The sequence below is a fragment of the Dunckerocampus dactyliophorus genome, chromosome 19 (assembly GCF_027744805.1).
Source record: "Dunckerocampus dactyliophorus isolate RoL2022-P2 chromosome 19, RoL_Ddac_1.1, whole genome shotgun sequence".
Taxonomy (NCBI): Eukaryota; Metazoa; Chordata; class Actinopteri; order Syngnathiformes; family Syngnathidae; genus Dunckerocampus; species Dunckerocampus dactyliophorus.
The window spans coordinates 12,728,582-12,742,144 of record NC_072837.1 but is presented as its reverse complement, the minus strand read 5'-3'; the positions used below and the strand labels follow the sequence as shown (position 1 = coordinate 12,742,144).

General features: G+C 47.3%; 1 protein-coding gene across 2 annotated transcripts in view; it reads left to right on the top strand.

The window, feature by feature from the left end:
- stxbp6l (syntaxin binding protein 6 (amisyn), like) overlaps nt 1–12,888 on the top strand; it is a 30,808-nt gene extending 17,920 nt beyond the window's left edge. Inside the window, exons 6-7 of one of the 2 annotated variants that reach the window (XM_054761153.1) lie at nt 602–759; nt 9,759–12,888. In XM_054761153.1, coding sequence (XP_054617128.1) covers nt 602–759; nt 9,759–9,782 — 182 coding nt within the window. In that variant the 3' untranslated portion in view covers nt 9,783–12,888. Of the gene's footprint in view, nt 1–598; nt 760–9,758 lie in introns of both variants that reach the window. The other variant, XM_054761152.1, reaches the window with a different exon arrangement.
- The last annotated feature ends 675 nt before the right edge of the window (nt 12,889–13,563 follow it).

Below are 13,563 nucleotides of genomic sequence, written 5' to 3'. Positions count from 1 at the left end.
CACACAGTCAGGAGATCGGGAAGGGAAGGAGGTGTTCAGGGACTGTCCGACTGGTAGAAGGCCTCGGGGAAGACCCAGGACATGTTGGAGAGACTATGTCTCCCAACTGGCCTGGGAACGCCTTGGGTTCCACCTGCAGGAGCTGGATGAAGTGGCCGGGGAGAGGGAAGTCTGGGCCTCCTTGCTTAGGCTGCTGCCCCCGCAAGCCGATCTCGGACAAGCGGTAGAAGATGGATGGATGGAGGATGATTATCTATCTATTTATCAGTGCTCATGTCAAACTTTATCAAAATGTGACCATGCAAAATACACATTTGACCCGGAATTACTACAAAATGAATTAATGATGTTCAATATTTCAAGTTAATTAAGGTTTTTTGAGTATATGTTTTTTAATTGTGCAGGAGTCGGGAGTACATGGCTTCAGGTGAAATGTCTGAAGGTGTACGCGACTGTTAAACGTTTGGGAACCAATGATTTAGGAGCTGCTAAATGTATTTACAAATGTTGTAAGGAATGCTCTGTAAGGATTTGTCCAAGATAACCCTGATATGTTTCACTTCGCTAGACCGTAGCTGATATATTTTTTGTGCATCAGCAGGTCAGGCTGAAGCGCGGGCAGCAGGGGGCGCTGTGGGTAATGTTGTCCATCGCATGAACGTGGCTCTGGGCGAGCGCGGGGACAGACTGACTCCAGCTGAGGACAAGACTCTGGGGCTGGTGCACGCAGCCCATCAGCTTGCAGACAATGCTCACAAGGTACGTACATAGACATCTACAGCACCTTTACATGGGAAGTATTGAGAAAAAACACTGGTTAATACATCTCAGCTAATCACAGCAATCCTCACCATGGTAACGGTAACGGCATTGTTTATGTAGAACACGCTTAACAAAGTTACATTGTAGTCATCACGTGCACAATTCAACATGTCCGAAAGGAGGAAAGGAAGGAAGAAGCAGAGTTCATTTAATCCTACACCTTGCCTGTCATGTTTCTGTCTGTTTGCCCCAGGCAGCTGTGACTACAGATGTAGATTACCACCACCAGAGTGTGACTGTGTAGTGAATAAATAATTGTCTCTCAGTGTAAAGCACGCTGGATGACTAGAAATGTGCTATATAAATGAAATACATTATTGTCATTATTATTAAATAACATCATCAAACTGATAGAAACATTGTATAATGAACAAATAAATACAGAATATAAGATAAATAACACCTTGAAGTACTCATGACAAACATAAAAATGTGCCACAACAGACATTTTGTTTGACTGGCAGTGATTGACACAGCCATATCTATGCAGAGACTGCCAGTTACAAGACGAGTGAGCACCTGTCCCCATTTAGCTTGCCTTGAAATTTGGTAGGAAAATCCATATTATTATTCTCAGACTATGTCTAGTAGAAAAAAATGTGGGTTTACTTACTGCCATCTTGGCATGCTTTTCCACGGTCAAACTTCTTCTATTGTGTTTTCACTCGCGCCGAGTCCATCTGAGGTGCAGTATCAAAAACTGTCCTTGAATTGTGCCGAACACAATACCTGAACAGACTTACTCCATCTGCAGGAGGGTCCAAGCAAAAGTCTGCCACACAAAGAGCGGGCATAATATCCAAAAATATATAGCAACAACAGAAAATGCAAAAAATGCACCACAACAATATGAAAACAACGTATTTCATGTGTTGTTCCGAGACAGGGGGTTTTCGAGGCAACGTCACGTCCTTCTTATTCTCCAATTTCTTACAAGATTGTTTTTTAATGGCGAATATCATGCCCTGCTTTACAGCTCAAACTTGTCAGGTTCTCGGTGTGGTTAGACCCCAGATGCAGAGGCTTAGAGTTCGTGTGGTGATTCAGGACTTTTAATGACAAAAAGTGCAAGAGAGAGTAGTTCCAAAAACAGAAAGCGATGGTGTTGTGGCAAAAAACAGAGACAAAAGGCAAATGAAAGTTACACCATGAAGAAAAGTACAAACTCAGGAGTTAGCTGGACGGCAGGGAGGCGGCAGGTCCAAATGGGCATGGAACAACGATTGGTAGCAGAAGCACTCGGGTGTGTAGCCAGCAGAGGCGAAACAATAAACCAGCGGCTGCCAGCTGTGGGTAGTCGGCTTAAATGAGTATCGGGTAATTAGCAACAGGTGTGCCCAGCGTCCCCGCCTCCAGCCCGCTTAAGGTGTAACTGCAACAAAAAAGGAGAAACAAGCCAGAAGAAGGCAGGTACCACGCAGTGACAGCCACAACAAATGGTAGTCACTAGCACATTGTGACAGTATCCCCCCCCTTAATGGGCACCACCCGGCGGCTTACCTGGCTTCTCTGGGAAACGCTTGTGAAAGTCCGAAATGAGGGTGGGGTCGAGAATGAGGGACCGGGAAATCCATGAACGATCCTCGGGGCCGTACCCCTCCCAGTCAACCAAATACTGGAAACCCCTGCCCTTCTTCTCACGTCCAAAATGGCCTTGACCGTGAATGCTGGGTGGCCTTCAATCATCCTGGGGTGAGGGGGAGGCACCTCCGGAGGGCTGAGGTTGCTGGTGGTAACTGGTTTAAGGAGTGAAACATGAAAAACCGGATGTATCCTGAGGGATTCTGGCAGACGGAGTCGAACAGCGGAGGGGTTCAGGACACGATCCACGGGGTAAGGGCCGATGAATCTGGGCTGGAGCTTCTTTGAGTCAACATGGAGGGGTAAATCACGGGAAGAAAGCCACACCCTCTGTCCTGGCTTGTAATCAGGGGCGACTGAGCGGTGGCGGTTGGCTAGGCGTTGGTTGCGCTCTGATGTCCGACCAAGGGCTGCCCGTGTGTTGCGCCAGGCCCGGCGGGCCCGTTGTAGGTGGGCGGCCACAGAGGGGACTGTCACCTCTGATTCCAGGGATGGGAATGCCGGAGGCTGGTAACCATAGGCGACGTGGAACGGGGACAGGCCCGTGGCGGAGCAGACCAAGGTGTTGCGAGCATACTCGATCCACGGCAGGTTGAGGGACCAGGAGGCGGGCTGTTGATGGCAAACACAGCGGATGGCCGCCTCCAGGTCCTGATTGGCTCTCTCGGTTTGACCGTTGCTCTGTGGATGATTGCAGAACGCCTTCCAGACAGCAGATGTAAATTGTGGTCCCCTGTCTGAGACCACATCCAGGGGGATTCCATGCAGTCTCAAGGCGTGAGAGACTAGTAAGTCTGCTGTCTCCAGGGCCGAGGGGAGCTTCGGGAGTGCTATAAAGTGAGCCATTTTCGAAAAGCGATCAACTATGGTGAGGACGACTGTATTTCCGTTAGATGGTGGAAGTCCTGTCACGAAGTCCAGTGCTATGTGGGACCATGGGCGGGAGGGGATGGGGAGCGGTCGCAGGAAGCCCGCTGGAGCCAGATGAGATGGCTTGTTCCGCGCGCAGACTGGGCAGGCGGCCACGAACTTCTGGACGTCCGCTCGGAATGACGGCCACCAGAACCGTTGCGCCAGGAGGAAAGCGGTGCGGGAGACTCCGGGGTGGCATGCTACCTTGGACTCATGGGCCCACCGGAGGACCTCGGAGCGGAGTCCCGGGACGACAAACAGCCGTGCCGCCAGACAACCTTCAGGGGTGGAGATTTCTTCAGCAGCGTTGGCCACCCGCCGCTCGATATCCCACTGAAGGGCACCCAGGATCCGGGACTGGGGGACGATGTATTCCTGGCGGGGTTGCTCCGGGGCCGGTGCGTGTAGCCGGGAGAGGGCGTCGGGCTTGGTGTTTTGGGAGCCCGGGCGGTAGGTCAGGGTGAAATTGAATCGGGTGAGGAAAAGGGCCCATCGTGCTTGTCGGGGATTGAGACGCTGAGCGGAGCGGAGGTATGACAGGTTTTTGTGGTCAGTGTGAACAATGAACGGGAGTTCAGCACCCTCGAGCCAGTGCCTCCACTCTTGCAACGCCAGGATGAGTGCCAATAATTCTCTGTTGCCAATGTCTTAGTTGCGTTCGGCCGGGGTCAGGCGGCGGGAGAAGAAGGCACAGAGGTGGAGCCTCTGGTCGTCGCTCGAGCGCTGGGAGAGGACGGCCCCTACGCCGGTGTCTGACGCATCAACCTCGACAATGAATTGAGAGGAGGGGTTAGGGTGAATGAGCACAGGAACCGAGGTGAATAAAGATTTTAGCTTACTAAATGCTGCGTCTGCCTCTGGGGTCCACCTAAAAGGAACTTTAACAGATGTGAGCTTCGTCATTGGTTCTGCGACCCGGCTAAAATTCCTAATAAATCGGCGATAGAAATTGGCAAAGCCTAGGAACCTTTGAAGAAGCTTCCTTGATGTAGGAACGGGCCAGTCGACCACAGCCTGGATCTTGGCTGGGTCGGGACTAACTTGGCCTTGTTCCACAATGAACCCCAGAAAGGAAACGGACGACGAGTGGAAGGAACATTTCTCTGCCTTAACAAATAATTTGTTCTCAAGTAGCCTTTGGAGGACCAGACGAACGTGCTGGGTGTGTTCCTCGAGTGAGGATGAAAAAATTAGAACATCGTCCAAATAAACGAAAATAAAGCGGCCGAGCATGTCTCGCAGGACGTCATTTATAAAGCTTTGGAACACGGCTGGAGCATTGGTGAGTCCGAAAGGCATGACTAGATATTCAAAGTGTCCGAGAGGGGTATTGAACGCGGTCTTCCATTCATCACCCTCTCGGACACGAACTAGATGGTAGGCGGAACGAAGGTCAAGCTTAGTGAATATCTTGGCGGAATGGAGGGAGTTAAATGCGGAATCCATGAGCGGTAATGGGTATTTATTCTTTACTGTAATATCATTGAGAGCCCGGTAGTCTACACAAGGGCGGAGGGACTTATCTTTTTTGTCCACAAAAAAAACCCCAGCAGCTAATGGGGACGATGAAGGACGAATGAGGCCAGCTGCGAGAGACGTGGCAATATACTGCTCCAACGCTTCCCTTTCAGGTTTGGAAATGTTAAATAGCCGTGCGGATGGGAGGGTAGCACCGGGAAGTAGCTCAATGGCACAATCATATGGTCTGTGAGGAGGAAGTGACTGGGCTTTTTCTTTACTGAATGCTTCACGGAGGTCGTGGTAAACTGAGGGTACCGAGGTGAGATCAATTCTTTCCGGCAATTCTATCTGGGCGGGCGGAGTTCGTGGACATGCTGATTTGAGACAGTGGGTGTGACAAAAAACGCTCCAATTAATAATGGTGGCTTTAGCCCAATCAATGTGGGGGTTATGTTTGAGCAACCAGGTAAGCCCTAATACGATGGGTGCTGAACGGGAAGGAATGACTAAGAAACTCATGGTCTCCGAGTGGTTACCAGAAATGCGGAGAAGAAGTGGAGTGGTTTGGTGCGTGATAGTAGCAAGGTGACGCCCATCAAGGGAACGCACAACTTTAGTATCAGATAGTTTTACCACGGGAACACCATGTTGTTTGACAAAACCCTCATCAATAAAATTGTCATCTGCCCTTGAGTCAATGAGAGGGTTAATGTCTAATTGTTTGGTAGACCAGGAGAGTGTACCTGGGAGTTGTAGTCTACCAGCCGCGTCAGGCGCTGACGTCATCCTGGGGGGCGTGTCTCCGGACGCGCTTGGAGAGCGTGGATGTGCAGCTTGGGTGCGTGGGCTGTCGGGACGGACCGGACAGCTGGAGAGGGAATGACCTGCCTGGCCGCAGTAGATGCACAAGCGGAGGAGCTTGCGGCGATTCCTCTCCGCAGGAGTGAGACGACTCCCTCCCAGCTGCATAGGTTCGTCGAGCCGAGGTGCAGGAGTGGATTCCATGTAGGCGGATGGCCGGGGCGGTGTCTGTTGGAACTTGTAATCGCCGCGGCTGTAGCCGGGGGTGCCGCGTCCCCGGTCCGCATGGCGGTCGCTGAGGCGCTTTTCGATGCGGACAGCCAAGGCGATGAGGTCGTCGAGGTTTGCCGGGGTCTCCAGCGGAATCATCTGGTCCTTGATGGGATCGGCCAGGCCAGTAAAAAATGCATCCAGCAGGGCCGTGGCGTTCCAATCACTTTTTGCCGCAAGTGCGCGGAACTCGATGGCGTAGTCGATGGCGCTGCGGCGTCCCTGACTTATCCGCAGTAGGGTGCGTGCTGCGTCGCGCCCGGGAGGAGTCCGTTGGAATACCTGTTCCATCGCCCTGGTGAAGGCTGAATAGGACGAGCAAGTGGGAGATCGGCGGCTCCATTCCGCCGTGGCCCACTCCCCTGCTTTGCCAGTCAGATGGGAAATGATGAAGGCGATCCGTGCCCGCTCGGAGCGGAAGGCAGCCGCCTGCAGCTCGAAGTGGAGCTCGCATTGAGTGAGGAAGGTGTGTACCTCACCGGACTCGCCGGAGAACCTCTCGGGTTTGGACAGCACTGAGCCGAGCGCAGGTAAGATGGCGTCTGACGAGGGCGAATGTTCTGTGGGTATTTCAGGGTTAGCGGGTGGTGTGGTGGTGGAAGATCCTTGCTGTAGGGTTGCGACCAACGCGCCGAGCTGTGTCTCCAGAGCCTGCATGCGAGCGTCTTGTTGGTCAGCTAGGCTTTTAATGCACGAACCCAAAGCATTAAGTTGTTCCTCTTGTCTGCCCAGGCGTTGAGCCTGGTGACGCAGCGTCAATTTAATGGGCTCGGGCTCCGCGGGGTCCATTGCTGGCTGGTTTATTCTGTCAGGTTCTCGGTGTGGTTAGGACCCCAGATGCAGAGGCTTAGAGTTCGTGTGGTGATTCAGGACTTTTAATGACAAAAAGTGCAAGAGAGAGTAGTTCCAAAAACAGAAAGCGATGGTGTTGTGGCAAAAAACAGAGACAAAAGGCAAATGAAAGTTACACCATGAAGAAAAGTACAAACTCAGGAGTTAGCTGGACGGCAGGGAGGCGGCAGGTCCAAATGGGCATGGAACAACGATTGGTAGCAGAAGCACTCGGGTGTGTAGCCAGCAGAGGCGAAACAATAAACCAGCGGCTGCCAGCTGTGGGTAGTCGGCTTAAATGAGTATCGGGTAATTAGCAGGTGTGCCCAGCGTCCCCGCCTCCAGCCCGCTTAAGGTGTAACTGCAACAAAAAAGGAGAACCAAGCCAGAAGAAGGCAGGTACCACGCAGTGACAGCCACAACAAATGGTAGTCACTAGCACATTGTGACACAAACTCTTTCGTTTTGTTTTTCCCTGTTTCTTATCATGTGCTCTTATTTTGTACATTCGTTTACTGTTTTGTGCTATTTTGAGTTCTCTTTATTCCTTTTAGAGCTGGTCCTCATTGGTAATTAGTAGGTTTCTTATGGAGCATGCGTGGACTTCAGTGTTTTCTGGTTCATTGTATGTGATTTTGACGTGTTTGTTGTGTGTTATTCATTAAACCTGTCACAAAGGCGGCACAGCCGTCTGTTTGGACCTCAAAGAAGACACTCGGTAAGGTAAAAAGGTTTACGAGCAAAAGGACACGTCAAACGCGAATACAAGCAAGTCACAAAAAGATGAACAACAGGTGGCTGCAGCGAGGGAAAAAGTATAGCAAAAAAATCACAGCACAAGCTAGGGCAAAGCCACACAAAAATAGAAGTATAAAACAAAGCAAGGGAAGGCAAAAATACAAAGAGCAAAATAACGAGGAAAGGCAAGGAGCAAGACTAACATCATAGAGTGGTGCAGAGTATAAGGCTGTTTGGCATCAGTGTGTGGCAAAAACCATGCTGATAAAGGCCTGATTGGAGATGGGCAGCAGGTGGTTCTGCCCCAGGAATTCCATAAAAGGTACTGTAACAAAGAGAAGAGAGCTCCAGCAAGACTAACACAGCCAGGTTCATGATAGTATCCCCCCTCCTGAAGGACGCCCCCTGGCGGCTCACCTGGTTTACCTGAACGTGACGAGCAGAAGATGCAAATAAGGGACAGATACCAGGTATTATACTCCTTCTGGAGTCTAAAATAGACCTCACCATGTAAATTGGTCATCATCGACCAGACATGGCGGCGGAGAAGGCACTGTCGGAAGGCTGTGGCGGCTGGTGGAGAATGACTTGACCTTGGAAACGTGGAACACTGAATGAATCTTGAGAGAGAGAGGCAATTTGAGTCAGATGGAAGATGGGTTGATGAACGAGACCACATTGGTCCAATGAATACCTGGTCCAATAGTACCTGGAAGACAGGATGACTGAAGTGCGGAAGGCCTTGAAGAACTTTCCATATTTGAGAGATGAATTGAGGACCTGCATCCGACACCAGGCCACACGGGATGCCATGGATGCGGAACACATGCCTAACCAGAAGTCGTGCCGTATCCAGCGACAAAAGAAGCTTGCAAAGACCTATGAAATGGGCCATTTTGGAAAAATGATCAGTGACATTCAGAATGACAGTGTTACTTCGGGATACCGGTAGACCTGTGACAAAGTCCAGAGCAAAGTGGGACAAAGGGTGGGATGGGATGGATCAGTGGCTTAAGTAGACCAGCAGGAGGCAAGTGAGAGGACTTGCTGCGGGCACATACAGAAACAAGCTACTTAATGTCCTTTTCCACTGAGGCCCACCAGAACTGCTGAGCAATGATGACCTGGGTGCGGCCATCCCCTGGATGACAGGCAATCTTGGAGGCATGTCCCCACTGGAGAAAGTCAGATCTGGCCTCTTCAGGAAGAAACACTCTGTCTTGGGGACAGCCTTTAGGTACCTCAATGTCCTTGGTGTCTCTGGCCACCCACTTTAACAATTCCCACTGGAGCGCACCCAAAACTCGGGCCACAGGTATGATGGACACAGGAAATGAGTCCTCACCCTCAGAGCTAGGTCTGTAGGTGATGGAGAGGTTGAAACGGGTGCTAAAACGGGACCAGCATGCCTGTCAAGCGTTGAGCTGATCTGATGTATGCCAGGTTCTTATCATCCGTGGTGGAACCCTAACCACTGCCTCCACTCCTGCAGCGGGAGGATGATGGTCACCACCTGATGATTAAGAACGTCATAATTCCTTTCAGCAGAACTGAAGCAAACTGGTGTAGGACATTTCCCAGTCTTGTATCCGTTCACAGAAAGCTGGAGGTTAGGATGGGGATGACACAACAATGGTGCGCTTTTTAAATGATAAAACGTGACCTCTGGGGTCCATTTCAAAGAAATTGTCCACACTGCACCGTTTTCAGGTCAAAACGGACAATTTTATCCTTTCAGCCTTTCATCCTCTCGGAAACGGCATTCTGGGTTCCCTGAAACTGTATTTTTTTTAGAGTGGCCTCCAGAATGGGAAAATCTCGTTGCCGTGTAGACAAGCAAACCGCTACTTTCTGAAAACGATGACTTTGCCGTCACGTGACCAGAAGTGACGAGCTGGCCAACCAACATCGAATGGCATGACTCACCCCAGTCAACATTCTCCTGATATTTTTTTGTCTAATACTGCAACGTGACTCCCAGAAGTAATTCCACTTTGTTGTCAGTCCAGACAAGCCCTGAGAAGCGGAAGACGACGGACTTTATGCGCAAGTGTTCTTTCTTCTCCGATAGTTTTGGTGTCACGTACTTCTGTCTGTGCTTCTGTTTACAGCGCCACAGGTAGGTGTGCCTTATGTATTACATCGTTTTCACCCAGTGATTCGTTCCCGTCTGCATGCAACTATTTACTAATCCGAAGCAAAAATCCCAGGAGCGTTCCGTGTAGTGTGTAGTATTTGTTGTGGCACTACAATACAAATACTACACACAATGAGACTAGTATTGCTTTGAAGTGTATTTTGGATGTTTGCACGGAATGTCATCAATGTTGTCTTGTTTCCAGAGAGCACTGAAATACGCCAAGTAGAGTCTTTTCAAGACTCTTGGATACTCCAAACTGCTCATGAGAAGAATCTTTCAAGAAGAGGATCATCTGCCAGGGTTGCAACTTTAACCTTTGTAGTCCGTGCTTGGACCGCAGGACCCCACGGTGCTCCTATTTGATTTGCACAGTTCCTTCAAGTAGCGCTGCTATTAATACTGCTGAGATGAGTGTAAAATTGCCTTCATTTGCTATACTTCAATGTTATACAGTACAAAGCACTTGGGCACTTCAGTGTGTAACGTCTGTGTCTTCATATTGTATCCACAATGTGTCTTCGTCCATGTCCTCTTATGCTAATCAAACATTGTCTGCGTGTCTATGTGATATACGTCTACAGTAAGTTGGAACCTGATCACGTTAGCAATGAACACCACCCAAAATCCTTTCCACTCCAAAAAAATGAAAGATCCACTTTCACAAGGTTAAAGTTAATTTGAATAATTTAATTTTCAAAAATGGCAGCTTTATTTTGTTTGCTTTGTTTCTCATATTTTTTCTTTAATATTCCAACCTTATGCTACTAAAATGACAAATTTTTTTTCTCATAATGTTATGAGTTTATTCTCGGAAAATTGTGACTTTTTCTTGTTAGATTATGGCTTTTTTCCTCTTAATATTTTGTCTTGTAAAATTACAGCTGTTTGGTTCATTTTTGCTGCTGTTTTTTTCTATTTCAACTTTCTTCCCATGAATTTTCTTCTCGTAGTTATGGCTTTAAAAATGTCTTTCTTCTTGAATATTTCAACTTCACGCTACTGAAATGACGTTAATTTTCCTCACAATATCACAACGTTATTCTCATAAAAATGTTGACCTTTTCTGTTAATATTTTGACTTAATTATTGTAAAAGTACTGCTGATTTTTCCATTTTTGCTTTTTTTTTTTTTTTTAGTTTTCTTGTTATATTATATGTTTCCAAAAAAAAAAAAGCACCTGCGGGCTGCAAATGGCCCCCGGGCCGCACTTTGAACACCCTTGAATTAATCCTATCCCCTCTCCATGTCTTAGCAATTACTGAACAATACCCGTGATTACCCTGTTAAATAATGAATATCAATTACAAATAATAAAAAAAAAAAATAAATGACTCCATAAACAAATAAATAAATAAATACAGGAGTAATAAGTGGACACAAATATTTGATAATGTCAAGATATGCTAAGCAGCTACATAAATATAAAGAAAAAAAACATCTCAGCTTTGTGTTTAGTTATTAGTACTGGTGTCGTATCTTCTAATATTCCATTTGTATGTCAAGTTTTTTCTAGTAATCTTTTATTTTCTTATTTTAAATTGCATGACTTTATTTTTACGACGCAGGCCAATGAAAAGCCAGGTGTGGCCACAAAAGGCTCCCGGATCACACTTTGGACACCCCTGCCATATAAAGTTGCAGTGAAGAAGAACTAATAGCGAGCATTTGTTAATATTCTCTGTGCTACTGGAATAGTTGTTGTTTTCTTGTTGTATTGCAAGTGAGCAAATAAATAGAATTAAACACAAAATGAAGCTTTTATATCGAAACACAATTACTACATTTAAACAAAAATAGCAAGCAGCAACACTTTATCGGAATCTATTATTTTATTATTACTACTTCAACAAACATGATTTGAAAGCCATGGCTACAGGCGGCACTTTACTTTACTTTACAACTTCAAGTCATGACGTCACTTCCTGTTGTGCGGAAAGAGCTCCGTGTCTTATTACCGGAGTTTTAAACTTTTTGTGACTATTCCTGACCATAGCTTGATAGTACAACTCTAGAAGGGAGTGCCGCGATTTCTGCCTTAATTCGGACCAGCGAGTGGACTGAACTCACCAAAACAAACGTATAGCAGGAGCCGACAGCCGTTGTAGGCAAGCTATCAAGCTAGCCGCGGCTTTGAATCGGCGGCTACTCACTAAAACATCTTGGAGTCTCCTTGAGGAGACATCTCCGGCTGTAACCAGGACTGGTGAGAGACACAAACTCGCGGCTACAACGGATACTAAACACCGAAGGCGGTGCAAAACAAGCTAACGGCTAATCGACAACACTCGAGGCGGTTGTCGAACCGCAATAATGCCAAAGATAAAAGAGGCAAGAAGCGGATTTGATGGCTCGAGCAGGTCAAGTCGAAGCACTCCGGATTCGGTTAAAAGCATGGAAGGTGCGGGTTCTGTATCTGCCCCCACCCCCTGCACATGCACATGCTCTATTGGAAGCGTCAGCTGAGCAATCATGTTGATGTAGAAATGGGGAAATCTACTAAGAAGTTACAGGAGATCGGGAGAAAGCTAGAAAATAGACTGGCGCAAAAGCTAGAAGCTATCCTAGCGCCAATGCTACTGAAACTTCACAAGAAGCGGGATCATACTGAGGAGAATGTGATGAAGCGGGATCCCATGCAAAAAAATGTAGGCTCCCTGCAACAAAACATGGGCTTATCCTAGGACTCGACGTATGGAGTACAATGTCTGAGGGGGGAGAACAAAGAATTACAGGAAAGTAACGCAGCACTGAGAGCCACTCTCAAAAAAAGAGTCTGAAGAAAAAGACAAAATCACAGAGCAACTGAAAGCCACCATAGATGACATGGATCACAACATGCGAATGGATGACGTGGTCGTGACGGGGCTTGGGATCAAACCAAGGTCCTATGCCAGGACAGTGGCGAATACTGCCGCCTCAACGGAGAAACAAGTTGTCACCTCCAAGGAGGTGGACGTAGACATCCCAACTATTGACACCTGTATCCCACTGTGTGGCAGGAACAGCACCACACCCGTCATCATCCTCAAGTTCACTAACGGGAAATCCAAGACTGCACTGCTGAAACAAGGAAAGAAGCTGAAAGGAACAAACGTCTACATCAGGGTTCGGGAAACTTTTTGGCAAAGAGAGCCATGAAAGCCACGTATTTTAAAATGTATTTCCGTGAGAGCCATATCATATCTTTTAACACCGAATGCAACCAAATGTGTGTGTATTTAAGGAAGACTAACAATTTTAGAATATAATTAGTCTCTGAATGTATTCTTTGTAATAATGTTGTTATATTGAAGCTAACCAATAGTTATTAATAAATTACTTGTACCATTAATGCGACTTCTGGTGCTGCATGGTCTTGCGCCCTACTCCGTATCTTTCTTTCCTTTTCTTTTTCGTCAAAAGTGTTGTCTCTGCACAATTAGCTAGCTGACTATTTGATTAATGGAGGGACGACCCCAGTAATGATCAAGTTTTGGTGTCTGACACGGAAAACATGGGAAAGAAGCCGGCATTGCGCTAGAAAATAAAATGGCTGCATTAGAATGCATATTTTTTGTTATTTTTAACACTGTGATTTCTGTAATGATTTACTTTAAAAAGTCAGGAAAACAAATTAAAATAAACGCATTTTATGGTGTTAAGAAATGTCTGAGAGCCAGATGCAGTCATCAAAAGAGCCACATCTGGCTCCCGAGCCGTAGGTTCCCTACCCCTGGTCTACAAGAATGAGCAGCTGACAAAGCGAAATGCTGAAATGGCTAAGAGAGCACGTGATCTGAGGAAGCAAGGAAGCATCCAAGGAACATGGAGTGCAAACTGCAAAATCTTGGAGGACCAGAGGCCAGAGTTCTTGTTGTCAAAGACATCAAGGATCGAGCTTTAATACGCCACAAGAAGTTTTACAATTGGACACTTTTTGTTTCACAGATCACAAACAATTGGATTTGGAAAAAGACATCGATCCCGACAATTCTTTTTTCACATTACAAGTGACTGTTGTTATCAA